The sequence below is a fragment of the Mirounga leonina genome, unplaced genomic scaffold (assembly GCF_011800145.1).
Source record: "Mirounga leonina isolate KUSES-001 unplaced genomic scaffold, KU_Mleo_1.0 Mir_151, whole genome shotgun sequence".
In the NCBI taxonomy this organism is placed as follows: Eukaryota; Metazoa; Chordata; class Mammalia; order Carnivora; family Phocidae; genus Mirounga; species Mirounga leonina.
Window position 1 is genome coordinate 3,040,791 of NW_023270377.1, and position 20,479 is coordinate 3,061,269.

The 20,479-nt window shown below is 52.2% G+C and overlaps 1 protein-coding gene across 1 annotated transcript in view; it reads right to left on the reverse strand.

The window, feature by feature from the left end:
- The window catches only part of LRRFIP1 (LRR binding FLII interacting protein 1), a 142,751-nt gene that overhangs the window by 60,988 nt on the left and 61,284 nt on the right, over positions 1–20,479 (reverse strand). Inside the window, exon 2 of the mRNA XM_035008323.1 lies at positions 3,594–3,680. Within this exon, the coding sequence (XP_034864214.1) occupies positions 3,594–3,680 (87 nt within the window). The remainder of the gene's footprint in view (positions 1–3,593; positions 3,681–20,479) is intronic.

Genomic DNA, 20,479 nt, shown 5'->3' on the forward strand with positions numbered 1-20,479 from the left:
CACAAGGAGGAGGGTGAGATCACCCAGGGAGGAGGGTGAGCACAGGTGAATGGTCCGTGGGATCACACAGGGAGCAGGGTGAGATCACAGAAGGAGGAGGGTGAGATCACACAGCGAACAGAGTGAGATCACAGAGGGAGCAGGGTGAGATCATATTGCGAAGAGAAATTAAGAAGCTGGTGTTCACTGGAGGCACCTTCTCACAGGCAAAGCCAAGCTTTCCTGCTGGCCCCTCAGAACTCAAACCCACTCGTTGTGGAAACCCACTCCCGCATCTGCAAGCCCCTCTGTGGTGTAGCTGAACACTGACGGGACCCCAGTGACCACCTGCTTTCGTGTGAGACGTTCCTTGGAATTCAACTCAAGATACAACATCTGATTCCCAGGAACCACTTCAATGTCTTGACAGCAGATGTGAAACATGCAGTTAAAATGGAGAATGTCACAATTCTAATATATGTACGACCGAGGAGGCCAACTGTGGCGTTTTTGATCAGATCCCTGGTTTTAATCAGCTTTTCTCTGCAAAAGTGAGCTCCTCGGCCATCACCAAACACCGGGGACGGGCTGTGCTGCCCAGGAGCGGGATCTGCCAGCGCACGGGCCCGGGTTCAAATGCCCTGGGGCAGGGGCCGGGGGCTCCCCTGCCCCGTGTGCCCAGTGGGGGCTTCCTGGCCTCCTGAGGCTGCTGTGAGGGGCAGTGGGAGCCGAAGGGAGCAGGGGGGCCTTTGCTTCTAAAGGAGGCCACCCAAACATTTTCATGGCTCAATTCTTCACTTTCATTTTCTAAATCAAGAACTTTTGCTAAAGGACTTTGTGAATGATAAGCCACTTATGTTATCAAGCATGTATTTAGATCAGCTCCACCCGTCATTAAGGACAGGTCATAGTTAATCTAAACACATAATGTGGAAAACAGTTGTGTATATACATACCGCATAATTCACTCCTGTCTTGGTTTTGTAGAAATTTCACATCGTACTCTTGGTGAGTGTAAGTTTCTCTTACACCGGACGATGATGATAAAATTAAGATTACTAACACCATCCTGAGCGCCCAAGGCAGTGCCCCCTGGCCTCACTGTCCCCTCCCTCGCCGGGGCCGGCCCGTCAGCTCCAGCAGCGGGCTCAGACGCAGCCACAGGCCACCAGACACACCAGTGCTGCTGGGATTCGGTCAACTGGGGAGAAGCTGGTAGAGCAGGAACACGTGTTGGGAAGTTCTCCCTACAAGGCTTTTACGATCTTAATATACCAAGCAACTGGGGGTCTGTTGCAGAACCAGGAGAGCGGATTAAAACCGAATGAGCCCCGAGAGGGCGGCGGCCGTGGGCCCCTGATGGTGGTGCAGCCCGCGAGGCAGAGTTCGTGGCCCAGGCCGTGGACACCTTACCGCCCCACTGCCGTGCTCCTTTCTAAAGTGGGGCGGGGGGCAGCAGCGTCCTGCACACAGTGGGTGTGCAAGTATCTGCTGAACGAACAGAAATATTCTAACGGGAAACGAACACCAGGCAGTTTGAAAAAAGCATCTGAAAAAGGAAAAGTATCTATTTTTAAAAACCAGTTCAGGCTAAAAGAACTTTTCCGTTGGGTGGCCTCTGGTTACTATTAATACCAGCGTCTGAGTTTGCAGAAGCTGCCTGGTGTCGGGGGTCTCCTCCGGCGTGGTGACAGGGTCTCAGACAGGTACGTGACAAAGTCTACCAGCAACCAGATCCATACTTTTTGAATGGACCTCCCGTTCAGATACTTCTCTCCAGAGATGTTCTGAAAATGCGTCTCTGAATGATCTTCGACTATCGCTCCTGGTGAGACATGTCCCCTAAGTTGGTGGACGGGTATCCATCAGGCCCCATCCCGACTGGGGCCGAACCTCACCCTTAAGTGAGGTGACAGGAAGGGGTGCTTCACGGTAGTCATCAGTGCAACGGGCGAGTCCAAATCACCCACGTGAAAATTCCAGAGTGCCTATTTCCAGTTTTAAAATGACAACTGTGATTCTTGGGGGGGAAGGCACTGGGAAAACGCCAAACCCATGCTTTGCATAAATTAAGAGAAAAAGTACAAGAAATCAAAGCAGAAGTAATTCTACAGGCAGAATATCTTAGAAACTAGACTTAGTTCTGACTGCATTTGTATTTCTAACGAGGGGGGAGGACGTGGTGAATTACCTTCAAATATTTGTTCAGGCTTTACCCACGTTGTAAACACAGGATGAGTACTACCTAAAGCATCGTTGCAGGGCAGCAGCTTGCTCATCTGCTTGAGTCGCTTCCCAGGCACCGCTGGACTGTGGTGTGGCCCTTCTCTTGGAAACCATGCCCCCCGTGTCCCCATCCCTGGGGGGCTCCCTCAGGGGCCCCCCTGCCCTCCCACTACCGGGCCTGTGGTTTGATTCTCCTAAGTAACATCCTGGCCTGGAGCTTCTAGCAATCTTCAATCCATTCTTCAAACCCCATGGAAGAGGTTTCTTCCCCAGATTTGAATCTGGTCATGCCCATTCCCTGCGTGAACCTGCCCACCATGTGGCATGGTGCCCCTCCACATGCAGGGAGTGGCAATGAGCACATGAGGCTGATGGCCGGGCCTCCCGCTACGGGGAATGTGAGGGCATGTGCTGGAATCTGCAAGGATTTGAAGAGAAACTGGAAACGTAGGTTTTTATCAGAAATCTCACATGCTTTAAAACACTGGCTCAGCTTTGAAATTCTGGCTATGTGAAATCAGCCCTAGGAAAAGCACCTGGCTGCCTCTCTCCGGCTCAATAAATCCAAATGTTCTGAACAAGAAAAGCCCTCGAGTGGGGTCTGGTGTGGATGTTCCAGCAGGGTGTGGCCCACAGAGAACACGGGTCTGGTAGACAGGGCCTTGCTTCCTCTACCACCCCGACTTCAAGGTCACAGAAAAGCTCACTGCTCTAACGACAAGTTTAAGAGTCCTCGCGTTGTCCACATGACCTCGGCTCGAGCTCAAGATTACGAAAATAAGTCACAAACAGCGTTAACAGGTGTGTAAGCCCATGCCTGTCCACTTTCCCTGGGGGCGGGGGAGGGGCAGTTTCTTCCCTAACTATTCCACCCGTGGTGTATATTCTGTTTTCTGCATCACACGTGGGTTTCAGGCATCATGAAACTTATTAAAACAGGTAAAAGCCACAGGGGAAATATTTTTAAACAAAACAGTTTGGGGAGTTTAAAAAAGTAATATTCTGTCCTTTCACATTTTAACTCAGAGGCTCAACATTCTAGCTGGACAGCTGGACCTCGAGGTTCAGAACCAACACCTCTTGGCTCCTTTCAGCCAGAAGGCTGGGCTGGATGTATGCAGGCAAGCGGCCATGCGGGAGGCTGTCTCGGGCTCCGGCAGGTCGAGGACTGGGACAGGCATGCCTGGTATCCGTGCTATGTGCACTCCCCGGCCTGACCTTGAACAAAAGTCACAGGCACCGTGCCTTCCGATCATGAGCAACGTCAAGCGGACAGGTGCGTCACCAGCAACAGGTGCGTCACCAGCAACAGGTGCGTCTGCACTTGCACGCTCTACCTAAAATAAAAATGCCTGGGAAGGGAACCAACGCAGAACTTCAAGCGTTACCTCCTTCTGCTGCCGCTCCAGCTCCTTCATTCGGATCTCTCGAGCCTCGGCGCGGGCTGCCCGCTTCGCAGCGAGCCTCGCCTCCGCCTGAAACAGAGGGGACATTTCATGAGCAGACAGACCAGGGGCTTGTTTCGGGCGAACAGGGAGGCTGTTAGTAAGAGACTTTGTTCGGGCCTTAATAAAGATACACCAACACATCACAGACTCATGTGCGTTAAAGGTCATCAGGAATGAGAGCAGCAGTGGTCAGAGTAATAAGGATTGCTACTGTTTATGGGGCCCTTACTAAATGCCAAGCAGGCACAGGTTTGTTTGTTTGTTTTAAGATTTTATTTATTTATTTGAGAGAGAGGGCAAGACAGAGTACAAGCGGGGGGAAGGGGCAGAGGGAGAGGGAGAAGCAGACTCCCCAGTGATCAGGGAGCCCGACACGGGGTGATCCCGGGACCCTGAGACCATGACCTGAGCGGAAGGCAGACGCTTCACCAACTGAGCCACGCAGGCGCCCCTAAGTGGGCACAGTTCTAAGGACTTTATGTCTATTGTGCCATATATCCCTTGCAACAGCCCTATTAGGTAGATATTATTACCATCCCCAGTTTATAGAGGCGGGAACTATGGCACAGAGAGGGTACGTAACTTGACCAAGGTCACACAGCCTGTAAGTGGCACGGCTGGGCAGTGTGCCTTCCTCCGGAGCTACAATAGACTACTGCACGGGGCAAAGCATTAGAGCTGGGCAGGACCACAGGCCACTGGCTCAACCCCTCCCTTTTACAGAGCAGGAAGCTGAGGCCCGTCCCAGGGCACAGGGCTGAGACTCTGACGCTGTTTTCCAGAACTCCTGTCTAGTCACCGCTCAGGACGCCCTGCTGCCCTCAGCTCCCCGCTCAAACACCTGCAGTGCTGGGAAGCTCATCTTTCCTCGAGACAAGTAAGACCAGAGCAGGACGGTCAGTGAGTCCTAGCTCTTAGAAGCATTACATTAAAACAAAACAAAACAAACCATCTCCATGCAACGCTTTATCAACTTGGATAGCTATTTAGCCAAACTGTACCGAAGACCACTTAAAATGTTGGACCAGGGCTGACCCACGCCCTTCAACCTGCCACTCAAACACTGCTTCCCGCTTCACAGATCCCCTGTCTATTCACTGTTTCAGCCGACACAGCACACGGCTCAGTGAGGAACTGGTGCAGGTGTACCCGGATTCGGGTTTTCCGGAGTCAAGCAAATGCCACCTTCTTTCCACTGTTTTTTTTGGGGGGAATGAATACACTTGTCATTCTTCCACTGACAGTTCTGTAGATACGGTTTCAGGTATTAAAGCAGGGCCGTGAGAGGTGTGGCCAGTGGTCCAGCAAGCAGGAGGTGGCCCAAGTGTCATCGTCCAGCTTCTCCCACAGGACCAGGCTCACATCGGGGCGGTGGGGCCTGGGGTCAAGGACGTCCATGTCCCCCACGCCATACTTGTACTGACTTACAAATTTATCTTCTGTCCAAATTCAAATCTAGGGTGAAAACTGACCGTAGCTGATCTGTCAGAGGTTGGCTGGTGTGTGGCCTTATAAGGAATTTCTTCTGTAGCTTGGTTCATTTGTGTGGTTCCTTTATCAACCCAAGCCCAGGTCCCTCAAGTTGGGGGCGGGGTGGGGGGGGGTCAAATATCACAACTGCCTCAGAACAGTGATACCTCGGTGCCATTTTCAATTTTCTAAACCATGTTACACTGTGTGAAGGACCACTCGGGGTCTATACAAAGATCCAGCAAAGCTCACAGGGAGGGGAAGGGAAGGTTTGTTTGACATCTGGCCATGATGAGATGCTACGGCCCCATGGCCGGGCCAGCAAGAGGACTAGGTTCACCCTGAGTGCAGCCTGCCTCCCTGCCTTCCTGCGGGCAGGCCTGGGCTCCCTGCCTGCTGGCTCTGGGGCTGTGTCTAAGCCAGTACAGACCAGGCCACCATAGCCTCCAGCTTGGGACGGGCGGGGACGGGCGGGGACGGGGGGGGGGGGGGGGGGGGGGAGGAGGGCAAAGGCCGGGGTGGAGCGGGAATGTGAGAAACAGGAAAGGGAACAGAAGAAGGGAGGGCTGCCAGGGGGACACAGGCAGAGAGGAGTGGGGCAGGCCCTATTCTCAGGGGGTCCCCAAGACTCCTGCCCTGATGCACTTGCTCCACATAATCCTCTCCCCTTGAGTGTGGGCAGCACTGTGAGTAGGAGAGATGCCCCTCCTGTGATTGGGTTACATTGCATGGCAGAGAGAATCGCAAAAATAATTAAGGTCCCTCTTAGCTGACTTAATCAAAAGATAGATTATCCTGGGTGGGCCTCACCTAATCAGGCGAGGCCTTTAAAAGAGAGTCTGGAAGTCAGACAGACTCTCCTGCCGGCCTGGAGAGGTGTGAAAGGGCCACGTGAGGGGCCACATGACAAGGACCAGCCGGTGGGCCATAAGAGCCGCGAGCGACCCCAGTAGACAGCCAGTGGGAAAACGGGACCTTGGCTTTGCAACAATAAGGAGCTGAATTCTGCCCATGACCCTGTGAGCTCCAGAGGACCTCAGGCTCCAGAAAGGACCACAGCCTGTGCGACCCTGAGCAGAGGAGCCAGTAAGCTGTGCCCAGAACTGTGACTAGAGAGCCTAATATGATAAATGTGTGCTGTTTTAGGTTTCTGGATACTTGGGATATTTGTTACACAGCAAGAGATAACAAGATAAGGAGGCGGGGTCGGCTCTCACAGGGCTAGTGTCTCTGAGCTGCGGAGAATCTGAGCGCGTATACACCCATCCCGTCCCACCCTACTTTCGTCTAGCTCTGCTTGGGATCGGGCCAAAGAGCCCTCAAGAGACCACCTACGTGAACATGCAGTCCGTGACCCCTGGTGCAACCTCCCCACCAGATGGGCAGGCCTCCAAAATAAAACCCATCAGACCACATAGACTGCATCCCAGCTACCCCTGTGGGCCTCCCTGCACTCAGGAAAAGGCTCCCGTCATGGCCCGCCCACTCCTGTGGTCCTCATGTCCAACCCAGGAAGTCTGTCCTGGCTAAGAGGACAACAGCACCAACAGACTAAACCCCACCAGCTCCCAATTTGAGGGACCCGGGCTTGGGGTGATAAAAAGGAACCATGTGAATGAACCAAGTCATAGAGTAAATTCCTTATGAGGACGCATCAGCCAGCCTCAGAGACACATCGACTGTAGTCAATCGACCTCAGATTAGAATTCAGAAAGGGGAGAAATTTCTAATTTAGGACAAGTTCAAATCCTTGCAATCGCTGCCTTACGAAACACCTTCCTCTTTTAGGATTCACATGGGACTCATAGGCAGGAAGCAAGATGCCCGTGATACAGGAAGTGGTAACAATCATGCTCACTTCTGGGAATCTGGCAAATTAAAAACCAACAGACATAGGGGCCAACATTTAAACCGGTCCAAAACCTCTGCACACCCAACTTTGTGAGCACAAGACTAGACCAGCATCATAAGCCTGGCCCTGGGCTGAGATGCCTGAATGAAAAACTAGAGAGTTTTGACAACACAATTCACCCTAAAACAATGACACTGTCAAGAACACCAAGGAGCCTGACCCAGAGCCTAAGAGACAGTGATCACCCAAATGATCCTTGCAAAGTCACCAGAAAAAAATCTGTATGATCAAGTCATTAAATGAACAAAAACTACAAAACAGCTCTGGTCCACCACAGTGAGAAGCAAACACGAATTCATTCCGCTGCAGCATTTCGTGGAAGGCCCAGCCCTGCCCTCCCACCGCCCCAGGCCAGGTAAAGGCTCTTGGCCTCCCTGTGCCTCAGGCCAATGCTTCTGTGTACCGGACAAACCCATCACCACCCGCCACTTTCGTGAAATACAAACTCACATTCTTGAGGTCACAGCCATCTCAGTTTGTAGGAGTTTCCAAAAGCTTACTTTCACTTCTGTACTTAGCTGGTGGGGACTGCAGCTCTTGGTTATCACCAGCCCAGGCCCACCCAACCTTGCCACACCTTCAGACATGGCCAGGGAAGGACCTGCAGACCGCAGTGTGGGTCCCCAGTCTCCGGAGGAGAGAGCCAGGGCTGGGGAGTAGAGTGATGGGGGGGATGTGGGACAAGGTGGAGAAGCCTGAGGGCCTGGGGTGCAGACCCTAGCTCTCAGCCCCTGTATCTGGAGGCTTATCCTGAAGGCATGTGAAGCCACCGGAGGGTTTTACAAAGGGACACAGTGGGGTCGACCTCTGAGAACTACCGTTCTGGCTGAAACGTGGGGAACGAGAAGAGGCTGAGGGAGGCTGTATGGAATCCAGGAAGCGAGCCCGTGAACGTGAACAGGTGGGATGAAGCAAAGTGGGGCAGCCAGAGGGCACTGGAGGGGTGCCGGGAGCCCAAGGTCCTGAGGAGAGCCCGTGTGCTCAGCAGCCAGGGAACCCTGGTGAAGAATCCCCACGCACCACATCCACACGCTTGTGATGCGCACGGTGCTGCCCCAAACCTGGACGTGCCGAGCATCCAGCCTGCTGACCCCAGCACGCCTCCAGGGCCTGCGTGGGTCTCAGAGTCGGGGTGTACTGCTACCTCGATACCCCCAAACTCCCAAACTCAAGGGAGATGACAACGGTCCATCGAAGCTGGAAGGACAGAAGGGACGGAGAAAAGGAAAGGGATGGGTTTGTGGAATTTAGGACAGAAAGTACAAAGGCCCAAGGGTTCAGAAAAGCAAGCTTGGAAAAGAAGACGGCGCACCCCTGCCAGCGAGCGGTCTGCTCCATCATTCTTCAGCCCCCGTGGAGCTCCTTGGCCGCTCCCCTGAGCGACCTGCGACCAAGCTCGTTCTGCGACCTCAGGGCACCTGCTGGGGCGGCAGCAGGGCAAGCTGGCTGGGCCCTTCCTCCCGGGTCCTGGGCGGCCCTCTTCCCTTCCTACAAGAGCCAACGGGAGGGGGGCGCCAAGCCTTCAGCGTCTGCCCTCACCGGCTCCAGAGAAGGCACAGCTCTGGGCCCCAAGCCTCCTCCCCACCGCGTTTTTGTTGAAAACACACTAAAATATTTAAGACTGAAATAGTATCATCTCCATCAGATTTGCCTTCTGAGAACTAGGGGGAGTGGGGTGGGGGGTCTAAAGGGCTGTAAGCTGACAACTGCTGGGCCCTTCTGTCACAGTGTGCCCCCCCCCCCAGAGGATGTGCACACCTGGGGATGAGTTAGAGATGCAGAATCGCCCCCAGCCCCCCCTATCAGAACCTCTGGGGTGGGGCCCAGCCATCTGGGCTTCAACATGCTCCTAGTGTGGGGGGGCAACACTTGCTCAAGTGTGGGGACCTCTGTCTTCTGTTATCCCATCTATGTTTGGATATGTTTGACATTTTTCATAATAAATAGCAAAATTTTAAAAGGAAGGGAGAAAGGGAGAGGCAGGCAGAGAGACAGAGAGAAAGGAAGGAAAGGAAGGAGCCCCCAAACCAAAACCATGCTCAGGGCTGCTAGAAGGTGGCCAGGGGTGTTGCTGGAAACTCCTGCAGGGAGCCCCCCTGCTGCTCCCCCTGCCACTCCCCCTGCCGCCCCCACCCCCCAGCAGGCCCCTCCAGGGTCCGGGGAGGAGCTGATCCAGCCAGGCTCCTGGCCAGAATGCAGTGTCCTCTCCCCTGACGGGCCAGCCACGCCCTTCCCCCAGGGACCCCCTGCCCTGGCCTGGAACCCCACAAATGGAGCTTCAGAGACGCTGGGCTTTAAAGCAAGGTGCCCGCTGACAATGGAAACAGTCGGGAAGAGAAGCCTCCACTCATCATCACCACAGGTGCCCTAGAATAACTCTAAAAAGCAGAACCCTTGACTCCCCAGTGCCTCTGTTATAATTTATTGTACCGCAGACAGACAGACAGGACAGCTCTCCGACGCGGGGGCGTCGTGTGCACTTCGAGAGGTGCTACAGACACACCCAGCAGCACAGGCCTGACCCCCGGGGCCTCCTCACAAGCGGCTCACACAGCCCGGCTCTCCCAGCGGGGTCTCCGGAGGCACCGAGGCCCCCAGCCTGGGGTTGGCCGCGGAGGTGCACAGGTGGCCGGGGGCGGGGGGGGACATATGTCTCCCCCACAAGCCCCGTCCCCGCAGCACAGGCCCGACCGGGCCGGGGAATGAGGTGAACCAACCGGGGGGCAAGCGGGAGTCCTTTAGTGGGGTCACTACGTTCTGCCCACAGCCTCGATGAACTCCGGTTCCAGAGCGGGTTCCACGCGAGCAGGACACAGGAGGCGGCAGTGGGAGAAACAACCAGAACGGGCCAGGACTCCTGCTTGAGCCCCGGACAGTCCACAGTATGACAGTCATCCCAGGGTGCTGGCTGGAGCTCAGGGACCGCCCCACTTGGCCGGGGACTGAGGCTGAGGAGAACTACAAGGAGGAGGAAGGCCCTCTGCATGCCCTGCCGCCCCAGCCAACCTTACCTGCACTCCCGCCGGCTGGTGGAGATTCTGCCCGTGGGATGGGTCGCTGCCCAGCCTGGGGCAGCCACACACCAGCCCCGATACCTTGTCCCCCAATCCCGAGGACATTCTGGGGGCTCAAAGAGCTCTAAGGGTGTCTATATCCTTCTTATAGCTCCTACCCGTTTAACTACCTGGAGGACCCCATGGGATGATGTTCAAAGAGCAGCAAGGTGATAAACACTGGCGGAACGGGAGTCCTGGAGCAGGATCTGCTGCTGTGGGAGGAAGACTCGGTCACTTCCTGGAGAGCCTCGTGCTGCCTCACGGCAGCCTGGCTCCATGCGTACGTGTCCTCAGCTTCGACGCTTTCCTGGGAGTCCAGCAGAGCGTGGAATTCTATATCCCGAGACCGCGCATCCTGCGGCCACAGAAAATGTTCTCACTCTCTCTGCAACTCTGCAGCTGCTCCCAGGGGTTCCAGAACTCTACGTGGGAGCTGGATCCTGTCTGGGTTTACGAGCTGCGACTAGGGGGTGATTCTTTTTTTAAAGATTTTATTTATTTGAGAGAGAGAGAGAAACAGCACGAGAGGGGAGAGGGTCAGAGGGAGAAGCAGGCTCCCCGCTGAGCCGGGAGCCCGATGTGGGACTCGATCCCAGGACCCTGGGATCATGACCTGAGCCGAAGGCAGTCGCTTAACCGACTGAGACACCCAGGCGCCCTCGGGGGTGATTCTTGAGAAACGGGACTGAGATGTGCTTCTGTCCCTTCCTCCAGGGGGCTAAGAGGCCCCCGACTGTCTGCCTCTCCTGGGGGCTGGAAGGGCACCACGACGAGGGCTCCGGAAGCGAGCTCTCACGACTACGATGCAGAGCCCCAGGCAGGCTCACGCACACTGCTGACGTGCCGCCCACGGTGGGCCACGCTCTGTGACCGTGCGCGCTGCTGTCCTAGAACAGGCGTTCGGGAGGAGACTGTCCCCACCCATTAAGAACACCACTGGGGTCCCTGGAGAGAGGGCTGGGCCGTGGCCACACCTCAGGGACCCCAGTGACTGCCACCTCTTTGTTCTGTTTGCTCAGACGTAACATGAGAATGAGCCACATGCGATCTGTTGGCTGTAGAGCATTCTAGAATTAGGAGGAAGCTTTGGTATTGATTGTACACATTCATTTTGGCCTTCGGGTTTTAGAATCAAGCAGAACTGAGAAACCGGACTTCTCTCCAGGCCGCATAATCTAACCAGAGCTCATCAGCTCTCAGGGAAACGTTCGCTCCTGGGAAGGTAATAGGAATCTCATGCGGCTGAAGCCTGAAGCTATGACAAAGAACCAATTTTGTTTGGAAACAAGCAGAGCCTTCTGTCCATGTGAGATTCTGCCCCGGGACGACAAAGGTTCACGGCTCCCGCCAGGGCAGGCTGGAAGCCTCGGAATGGCTGAAGCCCGCATACACGGCCCATGTGAAAGCGCCTCATAACGCGCTGCCCATTTCCCACCTGCAGTGGACGGCTGTGCAGAGTAACGACGAGGCTGACAGAGTCCCTTCCCAGAGTGGCCTTCGCTACAGGAAGTGGCAACAGCCAGCTTGTTTTCTGGGTAAATCCCTAATCCCTTGTGTGCGGCAGATTCTCAAGACGGGCTGCTCTTCAAAGCAACCGAGTGGAACGAGGGATGTGTTCTCCTGCAGGGCCACGAACAGGGAAGGGAGCGTGCTCGCTAGGCAGCTCACACACAGCGACTGGTGCTGCCTCTGTACCCTGCACCCCCCACCCCGTGGCCCTCGGCCGCCATGTGCACTTCATGCCAGTCTCAAAAGACATGCTCATCTTTCCCAAACCCTTACTTACACGATTACTGTCCGTTCCCCCAGTGAGGGGACGTACGCTTTATGGCCATGCCTGTAAGTACAATCACCATGGAGGGGAAGATGCTTTGGGATTGCATTTGTTGATGGGGGCAGGGCCAACTCGTGAGAGGGCATTTTGGAAATGTGGGGGGCATTGTGAGGCTGTCATGATGACTGGAAGCAGGCATGGGTAGCATTTAAGGGGCAGGACACGGCAGGCCAAGCATCCTGCATTCAGACAGGCCTGCACATTGAAGAACTTTCCCACTGACTATTCAGACGGAGAGAAAAAACCGCCTTATAATTTTCAGATCTACAAACTGATTCCGACTTACGCATAAAATCAAAATACGATTTGCACAGTTTTAACATACACTGGATGTTCCAGGAATGCAATCAGCATTAAAATTGAGGGAAGATGACTTGGCTCCGTTCAGAACTTTCTCAAGAGTTAGTGACCACTTAGGAATGTCAAGTCACCAACAGCAACAGAACGTGTGGTGTCTGAGTCTCAGCACCACACACCTACAACTATCCGCGTTTGCGGCTATGGCTCGGGACACACGTTTGCACACCCACGACTGCTCCCCTGGTCTTCTGGCACACTGGGGCTGGAGCGTTTCTCTATCGAAATCCACTTTCTGTTACTGAGATTTACCTTTATTTCTTTGCAATGCAACAGTTGAAATATTACATTGACTTGACGTTGTGTGTACCAGCAGATTTTACCACGTATGAATTCCATTCCAGGTTAGCAACGAGGATGGTAAAAACTTGTTATAAAAAGGGGGCACTGGGTCCGACTGGGTTGAGAACCATAGCTTTAAAAGTGCAGAGTGGAACAGGGGAGCTGAGCCTCTCCACGGCTCAGCCACGGTCCAAACAGCCCAGCCACAGGTTAAGGGCACGGGGCTGGGGGCTGCTGTGTGAGCACAAACTAAACATGACACACTTTGTCCATTTTACTTGAAGGTTTGGAAAACAGAAAGTTAAAGACTAAAGTTTAGGGGCGCCTAGGTGGCTCAGGCGGCTGAGCGTCCAACTCTTGATTTCGGCTCAGGTCATGATCTCAGGGTTGCAGGATCGAGCCCCGTGTCTGGCTCTGTGTAGGGGGGGGTGGAGTCTGCTTGGGATTCTTTCCCTCTGCTCCCCCCCCCCGCCCCGCTCACTCTCAATCTCCCTCTCTCAAATAAATAAATAAATAAATAAATAAATAAATAAATAAATAAATATTTTTTGTTTTAAAAGACTAAGGTTTAACTAGTTACCTAAAACACCACGTTTCCATCAAAACCAACTCTATTGAGTTCTGGAGTAGACTGTAAAATTACCAAAGAATTTTATGATAAAACACCAGCCTTCAGAGAGGCCTCTACCTTGCAAGGCCTGGGCCATGGGCCTCCAGGAGCCCAGACCAGGGCACCTGGTAGAAAAGCCCAGAGCATCCAGGACCGCCTCTCTGCAGGCTGGGCCACAGGGCTCGGGGTCTCTGCATGCGGAGACCACCCAGAGAGGGGCCTCAACACCCAGACTCTGGTTCTGCTCTACTGTTTACCAGTCACATGGGCTCTGACAAACTACATCACCTTTTTTGTTGGTGGTGGTGGTGGTATTAATCATACAGTATTTATTTATTTACATCCTATTTCATGTTATCTTATTTCCACGGTAATTAACATACCATATTATATTAGTTTCAGGTATACAATATAGAGATTCAACAGCTCCATACATTACTCAGTGTTCATCATGGTACGTGAGCTCCTTCATCCCCATCACTTACTCCCCCCCTCCAGCCCCCTCCCCTCTGGTGACTATCAGTGTGTTCTCTATTGTTAACAGTCTGTTTTTTGTAAACTGCATCACTTTTGGACATTACCCTTCATCACAGGGAATGGGGGAACCAGGCTACGTGATCTCTGGGAGCTTCCTTTACTTCTAAAATGCTATGTCTGTACACCAGGGGTGAATTGTTTCTACAGTGAGACTGTCAGTTCTGTTTCCCCGTTTTGCTACTAGAGATCTCCTGACTTTGCCTTCTGAATAATGAACTTCTTAAAAGCACCCCACATACCAAAATAACTGGTATGATTCAGGAACAATATTATTCATGTTACTTTATAGAAAGCAATGACTAGTAACATTCACCCAAACTTTACAAAGTAACATTTACCCAGCGAAACTTCCCAACACAATCTTCAGTTTAGCAACTACTTATACTGATGCGGATGAATAAACAGTTGCACAGTATCCTCCATGGGGATACATTTCTCCTCTTGCTGTTAACACACGAGGGGAGAGAGGTTTTTCTGAGCTGAGAGAAGGTTCACATTTCCTTCAATAGCCTCAACGTGCTGGAAAGACAAAGGAAAGCATGACAGCCACAAATAACTATGCGTGATTGACAGGTGAGAGCAGCTTGGCCCTCCAGGTGACAGGTGCCCTCCAGCCAACGCATCTGGGCTCCACTCCTTTCACCTCAACCTGCTCTACAGATGGTCTTCCCTGCAAACTCCACATTTTAAGGTGTCACAAAACACTGACATTGTTCCTTCTCAGAATAAGGCTGGACACTCTGGTAGCACCAGGGCTTTCCTCCATTGGGCAGCGCACAACTATTTATAACCTTCCCTCTATTCGAGCGATACTTCTGGAACCAGCCAGGAGGGAAACAGAGGCTGCATCACTTCTTTTTCTTTTTCTTTCTTTCTTTCTTTTTTTTTTTTAAAGATTTTATTTATCTATGAGAAAGACAGAGATAGTGAGAGAGGGCATGAGTGGGGGAGTGGGAGAGGGAGAAGCAGGCTCCCCGGAGCAGGGAGCTGGATGAGGGGCTCGATCTCAGGACCCTGGGACCATGACCGGAGCTGAAGGCAGACACTTAACCAACTGAGCCACCCAGGCGCCCCCAGAGGCCATCATTTCAATTCTCAGTGAGCTTCTCTGTCTGGGTGGGGTGGGGTAGAGCCACACAACACCCAGTAAGGAGGCTCCTGGGGTATGCTGACACACATAACAGTTACAAAGTTAGGGCAGTGTGAAAACAGAAAAACAGAAATTTCTGTGGCTCTTTCATTTTTACTTTTTTCCTTATTTAGAAAAATAAAGTCCACTGAAAGTTCTTTTGTCTGGGGTGCCTGCGTGGCTTAGTCGGTTAAACGTCTGTCTTCCCAGGGTGGGGTCCTGGGATGGAGCCCCTGTAGGGCTCCCTGCTGTGCTGGGAGTCTGCTTCTCCCTCTGCCCCTCCCCCCTGCTTGGGCTCTCGCTTGCTTGCTTGCTCTCCCTCAGATGAATAAATAAAAAATCTGCTTTTTTAAAAGGCTTATTTATTTGAGAGAGTGAGAGAGAGCACAGGTGGGGGGAGGAGCAGAGAGAGAGGGAGAAGCAGACTCCCCACTGAGCAGGGAGCCCGATGCAGGGCTCGATCCCATTATGACCTGAGTGGAAGGCAGACGCTTAACCGACTGAGCCACCCAGGCGGCCCAGTAAAAAAATCTTAAAAAAAAAAAAGTAAAGTTCTTTTGTCTAAAAACTACCAGAGAGAAAGGAGATGTCTGATAAAATGAAGATATCTCACTGTACATTCGGGGGCAAGGCCATGTATCCTAAGAGGCTGCCTCTAACAAGAAATGCTTCCGCCCCACACCGGGGATGTGAAACCCCAGGGGCTGCAGAGAGAAGCTCACAGCAGTAGCTGCTGGCCAGACCCTCCGTGAAGGACTGTATACAGTGGTGACAGGTATCAGCACCAGCTCTGAGTCAGCAGGCCTGGGCCTGAGCTGGCTCTACCCGCCTGCTAGCTAGGTGCACTTGGGAAAGTCCCCTGACCGTTCTGAGCCTCAGTTTCCCTTTTATCTATACATGGAGATAACCAAACAAGATTCTGGCAAGGGTTAGGGAAGCCATCTACAGAAAACATTTAGCAGGGCTGACACTGCAGGGGTCTGGGGATGTTGCCTGCTATTAATATTTACACAGCATCCCCTACAGCAGCTAGGGATCCAGCAGGGCGAATTCAGCTCAGACTGAGTTTAAAGGCACCGGGAGAGGGGCGCCTGGGTGGCTCAGTCGCTTAAATGTCTGTCTTCAGCTCAGGTCATGATCCCGGGGTCCTGGAATCGAGCCCCACATCAGGCTCCTTGCTCTGCGGGGAGCCTGCCTCTCCCCCTGCTTATGCTCTCTCTCTCTCTCTGACAAAGAAAATCTTCAAAAAAATAAATAAACAAAAATAAAGGCACCGGGAGAAGACAAGCAAGCTGAGGCACTCACCAGGAGAATGGGCACAGGGGAATTTCAGAGGAAGGGGAGGTTCCCAGCCCACACCAAAAGGCCACTCTATTTCTCTTCCCCTTGGAAGATTACACACCCATTTGCCACAAAATAAAAAAGACATGAGGATCAGAAATGAGGTTGCTTTGAGAAGCTTGGTTACACAAACATACGAATGAAACATTTTGGTTATAATTAAAATTCCTCATCACAGTAATTTAAGATAAATTACTTCTCTACTACAAAATAGTTGTGCTTTTCGACTCAAGGCAAAACCACTTACGTGGCTTTAGAATTGTCAGGTTACTGTATTAAGGAGAAAACCACTTGAACTCTGGCCCTCGCCCAAATGAATGGATGAGTCTCAGAATACACATTTCTGTTGTTGGTTTTGTTGTTTATTTATTCTGGAATTTGGCCAGGGGAAGGGGATTTTAGTAGTGGTCTCATTCAATCAAATCAAATGCATGGCAATTCTGAATTATTACATCATGGATGTAGTAAAAAATGGTTGTTTAACAACGTGGAAAAAGAAGCCAGTGTAGTTTTATCTAGAAAGTAAATAATGAAAATTTAGTAAATCCATTCCATCAAAATTAGTTTATTAAAAAAAAAAAAAATTCGGTGGCCCAAAGTAAAAGCAGTAGGTAATAAAAACTCCTCTGCTCCCTACCCCATTCCAACCTGTAGTGGGGGTTTAACAGGCTCACTTCGATAACAGGTTAGTGATTTGAACCTTATGGCCTCTGAGGTTCCAAGATTAATACTTTTAAATATGAACAGATACTTGGAAACACTGAGCAACTAGTCATAAACAATGCCTCTGCTGAGTCACATAGCCTGATTTTTCAGGGATAACAAATTCCTCCTGAACATTGCCTTTTGAGGAGCAAACTTGTTGCACCAACATTTGCCCTCACAATTCTGTAGAAATTTAGATAAGAACCTCTAATCAGGTAAGACTCCAATCAACTTCACTTGAGAACAGTTCTGTAACTATAAATAACTTGATTTCCTGTGCTCACTCTAAGTGGCAGTTTAGACTGCAGGGCTGGGTTTGTTTTTTGTTTTTTTTTAATTTGCTAAGGAGGCTTCCGCTATGTTGTATTAGCTCAGGCTGAAGAGAAAGTAACTCTTAAAGCAAAAGGGAAATTTAGTCTCCATCTCTGCCCTAGGGGAACACTCTTAATCCTATAAGAAAAGACCTTACACTTCACTATTTTTGTGTCTTAACCGCTTGGGAAAGTGACCCATCTAAAACAAGGCAGATTTCCAGGGCTCAAAATCTCAGACTGAGCGACGGCCGGGCTTACCACCTTTGCACTGACTGTACCCCCCAACACAGGTCAATGCTCCCGCTCACCAAGACCTGGGGACCTTGGCACAGGGACCTATAATGATGACGTGGGGCTTGGGAGACCGTGTCCACATTCGGCCCAGACAGGCTGTCCTCAGGACAGGACCAGTGGTTGTGAGGGCTTAGTGCTCATCAGTATGTGGAAAGAGACCACAGGTGACACAACCCGTCGTAAGCATGAGGAAGTTACAAAAGTTAAAGAAATGTACGGTTTCTACACTCACAGAGCACCAGGGCCAGAGCTCACTGTTGTGTAAGGCACCCCCCCCAACTGGCCATTCAGAACTTCCTTTTATTTATTTTATTTTTAAATTTTTTAAATTTTATTTTTTTTAAGATTTTATTTATTTATTTGACAGAGAACACAAGCATGGGGAGCGGCAGGCAGAGGGAGAAGGAGAAGCAGGCTCCCCTCTGAGCAAGAAGCCCGATGTGGGGCTCGATCCCAGGACCCCGATATCATGACCTGAGCTGAAGGCAGACGCTTAACTGAGCCACTCAGGTGCCCCTCGGCACTTCCTTTTAACCAGACCATTAACCTCATAAAAGAAGGACTGAGTTTTACTTCTATTTCCCATGCCCCACTCTAAAATACTTTTTGCTACTATTTACTAAAAAACAAAACAAAACAAAACAAAACTCCTATAATAGGTTCACAACTTCTTACTGGAAACCCCTGGGGCCAAATAGGTTTCAGAATTCATTGTTTTTGGATTTTATTTTTTTTTTAAAGATTTATTTATTTATTTATTTGAGAGAGAGAGAATGAGAGACAGAGAGCATGAGAGGGAGGAGGGTCAGAGAGAGAAGCAGACTCCCTGCCGAGCAGGGAGCCCGATGCGGGACTCGATCCAGGGACTCCAGGATCATGACCTGAGCCGAAGGCAGTCGCTTAACCAACTGAGCCACCCAAGCACCCCAGTGTTTTTGGATTTTAGAAGGGTAATATGTTCCATAGGCCCTGTAGTCTGTAATCACCAGAGTAACAGCCCTCAACCAAGGACATTCCTAGGCTGCAGAGAAATGTATGAATATTCACAATGAGGGGGATAAAGACGGAAAATAACCTCCCATCAGCCAGGGCAGGCCTCCCTGCCAAATGAATTCTGCCACAGACTTAAAAAAAAAAAAAAAAAAAAACCCAACAAAACAAAAACAATTTTCAGTTTTCAGAGCTTACTGGATCCTCGAATTGGGGGTACAGTGAAGCACCTCAATCAAAGCCCACTCCACACTCTCCTGTGACTTATTCCCACAGCACCTCTATGAAGTGTGCATCTCAACCAGATCCAATCCACGGGTAAGGGTTAATGGGACCTGGCAGCCAGTGCCACAGACAGCCCGTGTTACTTCTCATTCCTCCGATGGCCTGTCCCTCCTGTCCCCACATCCTGATTGTCCATGTTTACTCTTTTCCCCATCAACGGCTCCCTGCCCAGCGCTTTGTCCCTCTGAGCTCGACTCTTGCCCAGGGCTAACAGTACCCTGCTCTTGCCATCTATGGTTTGTCTAGGCGGCTCTGCAGAACCCCAGCATCTCCCAGCAAGCTTCTCGTCCTTCCTTCTTCCGAGGGCCCTTCCCAGATGGTGACACGAGGATCTCTCCGTAGGCTCCCAGGCCCCCAGACACCAGCCAGGTGAAGGGGTAGGAACCAGCTCCAAAGGTCTGGCTCATGGCAGGGACTTTAAATGAGGCCATAGAAGAAGCACACTAACCCAAACTTTAGAAACATCCACCTGACACTACTCAGCAAGGAAAGCAACCTTCAGGTGTGGATTCATCAAAGTCTATTTCTATGCCTCTCCCTGGCCTTTACCAGGAAGCTCCCCAAGGTCAGGGCGGTCTTACTTATCTTGGATCCTCCACCAACACCTAGTAGATAATTAATTTCTGCCCGATGAAGGAGTGATTGTGTCCTGCTCACACTTCTATCAAGGCTTCCACAAAAGCCAGGTAAAGTGAAAATCTAGGTAGCGTCTCTCTGCAGTACTGACCTCATGGTTCTTTTCCAAAGTGCACCCTTTTGCCTTTATATTTCCATGCGCAGTCAACCACAAGCTGCCAGAAAATGGGTAATTACAAAACTCCCCCACCTCACCCCCTGCCCAATTTGAAGGCCCAACTAGCCCTACATACATGATCCCAGTCTTGGGTGGGTATTGAGCTGGAAAATTGCAAAATCCCATGCATGGAGGATCCTGCCCAGACCTGGAGACCCCAGGAGACTAACCAAGGTGGATTTGGTGACCGGGGACCCTGGAGGTATTTGGAGCGATCGGGCTCAGCCCCACTGGTCCTAAGGTCCAGAGCAAGATAAGTACCCCAAACTGCCCCGGCCACCGGTGGTGCCAGCCTCAGGGGGAGGGCACCGGCTTCGGGCACCAGTTCTCACCAAACCAGCAGCTGCGACTGCAACTCTCGACCACGCGCGGGCCTGAGCGCCGGGCGGGACCCACGGCATGGCCGGCTGGGGTGAGCCCGTCCAGGGCCGCCACTACAGGAACAGGGGAGCGACCGAGTTCCTCCTGGTCCCGGCGAGCGGCGGCTTCCTCCAGTAAAATGTGTTTTCCAGCGCTCAAGGAGCACGGCGCGCGCGGACGCCCCTCTCCGGGGTGCCGGCCCCGCGGAGCCCCCCGCACTTCACCAGGCACCGACGGCTGCGGCGGAAGGCGCCCGCTGCCCCGGCCTCAGGACGGCCACCAGAGCAAGGCGGAAGTTTCGAGACCGTGCTTTCTCTTACCAGCCTCTGAGCTTCTGGGCTCAGACAGTCTATCTCCTTGTCCTGCGCGGCCGCAGGGCTCGTCATGCTGCCCGGCCAGCGGTCCGCCTTCTCCAACAGCCGGAAAGAGGCTCGGCAAACCCCTCGCATCCGCGGGCGCGCAGGCTCTCAGCGCAGCCGCGTGCCCCGAGCGGCGGGCTCACTGGCCCCGGACACAGCGCGCGTCCAACGGGACCCCGCCGTCCCCGAGCGGAGGCG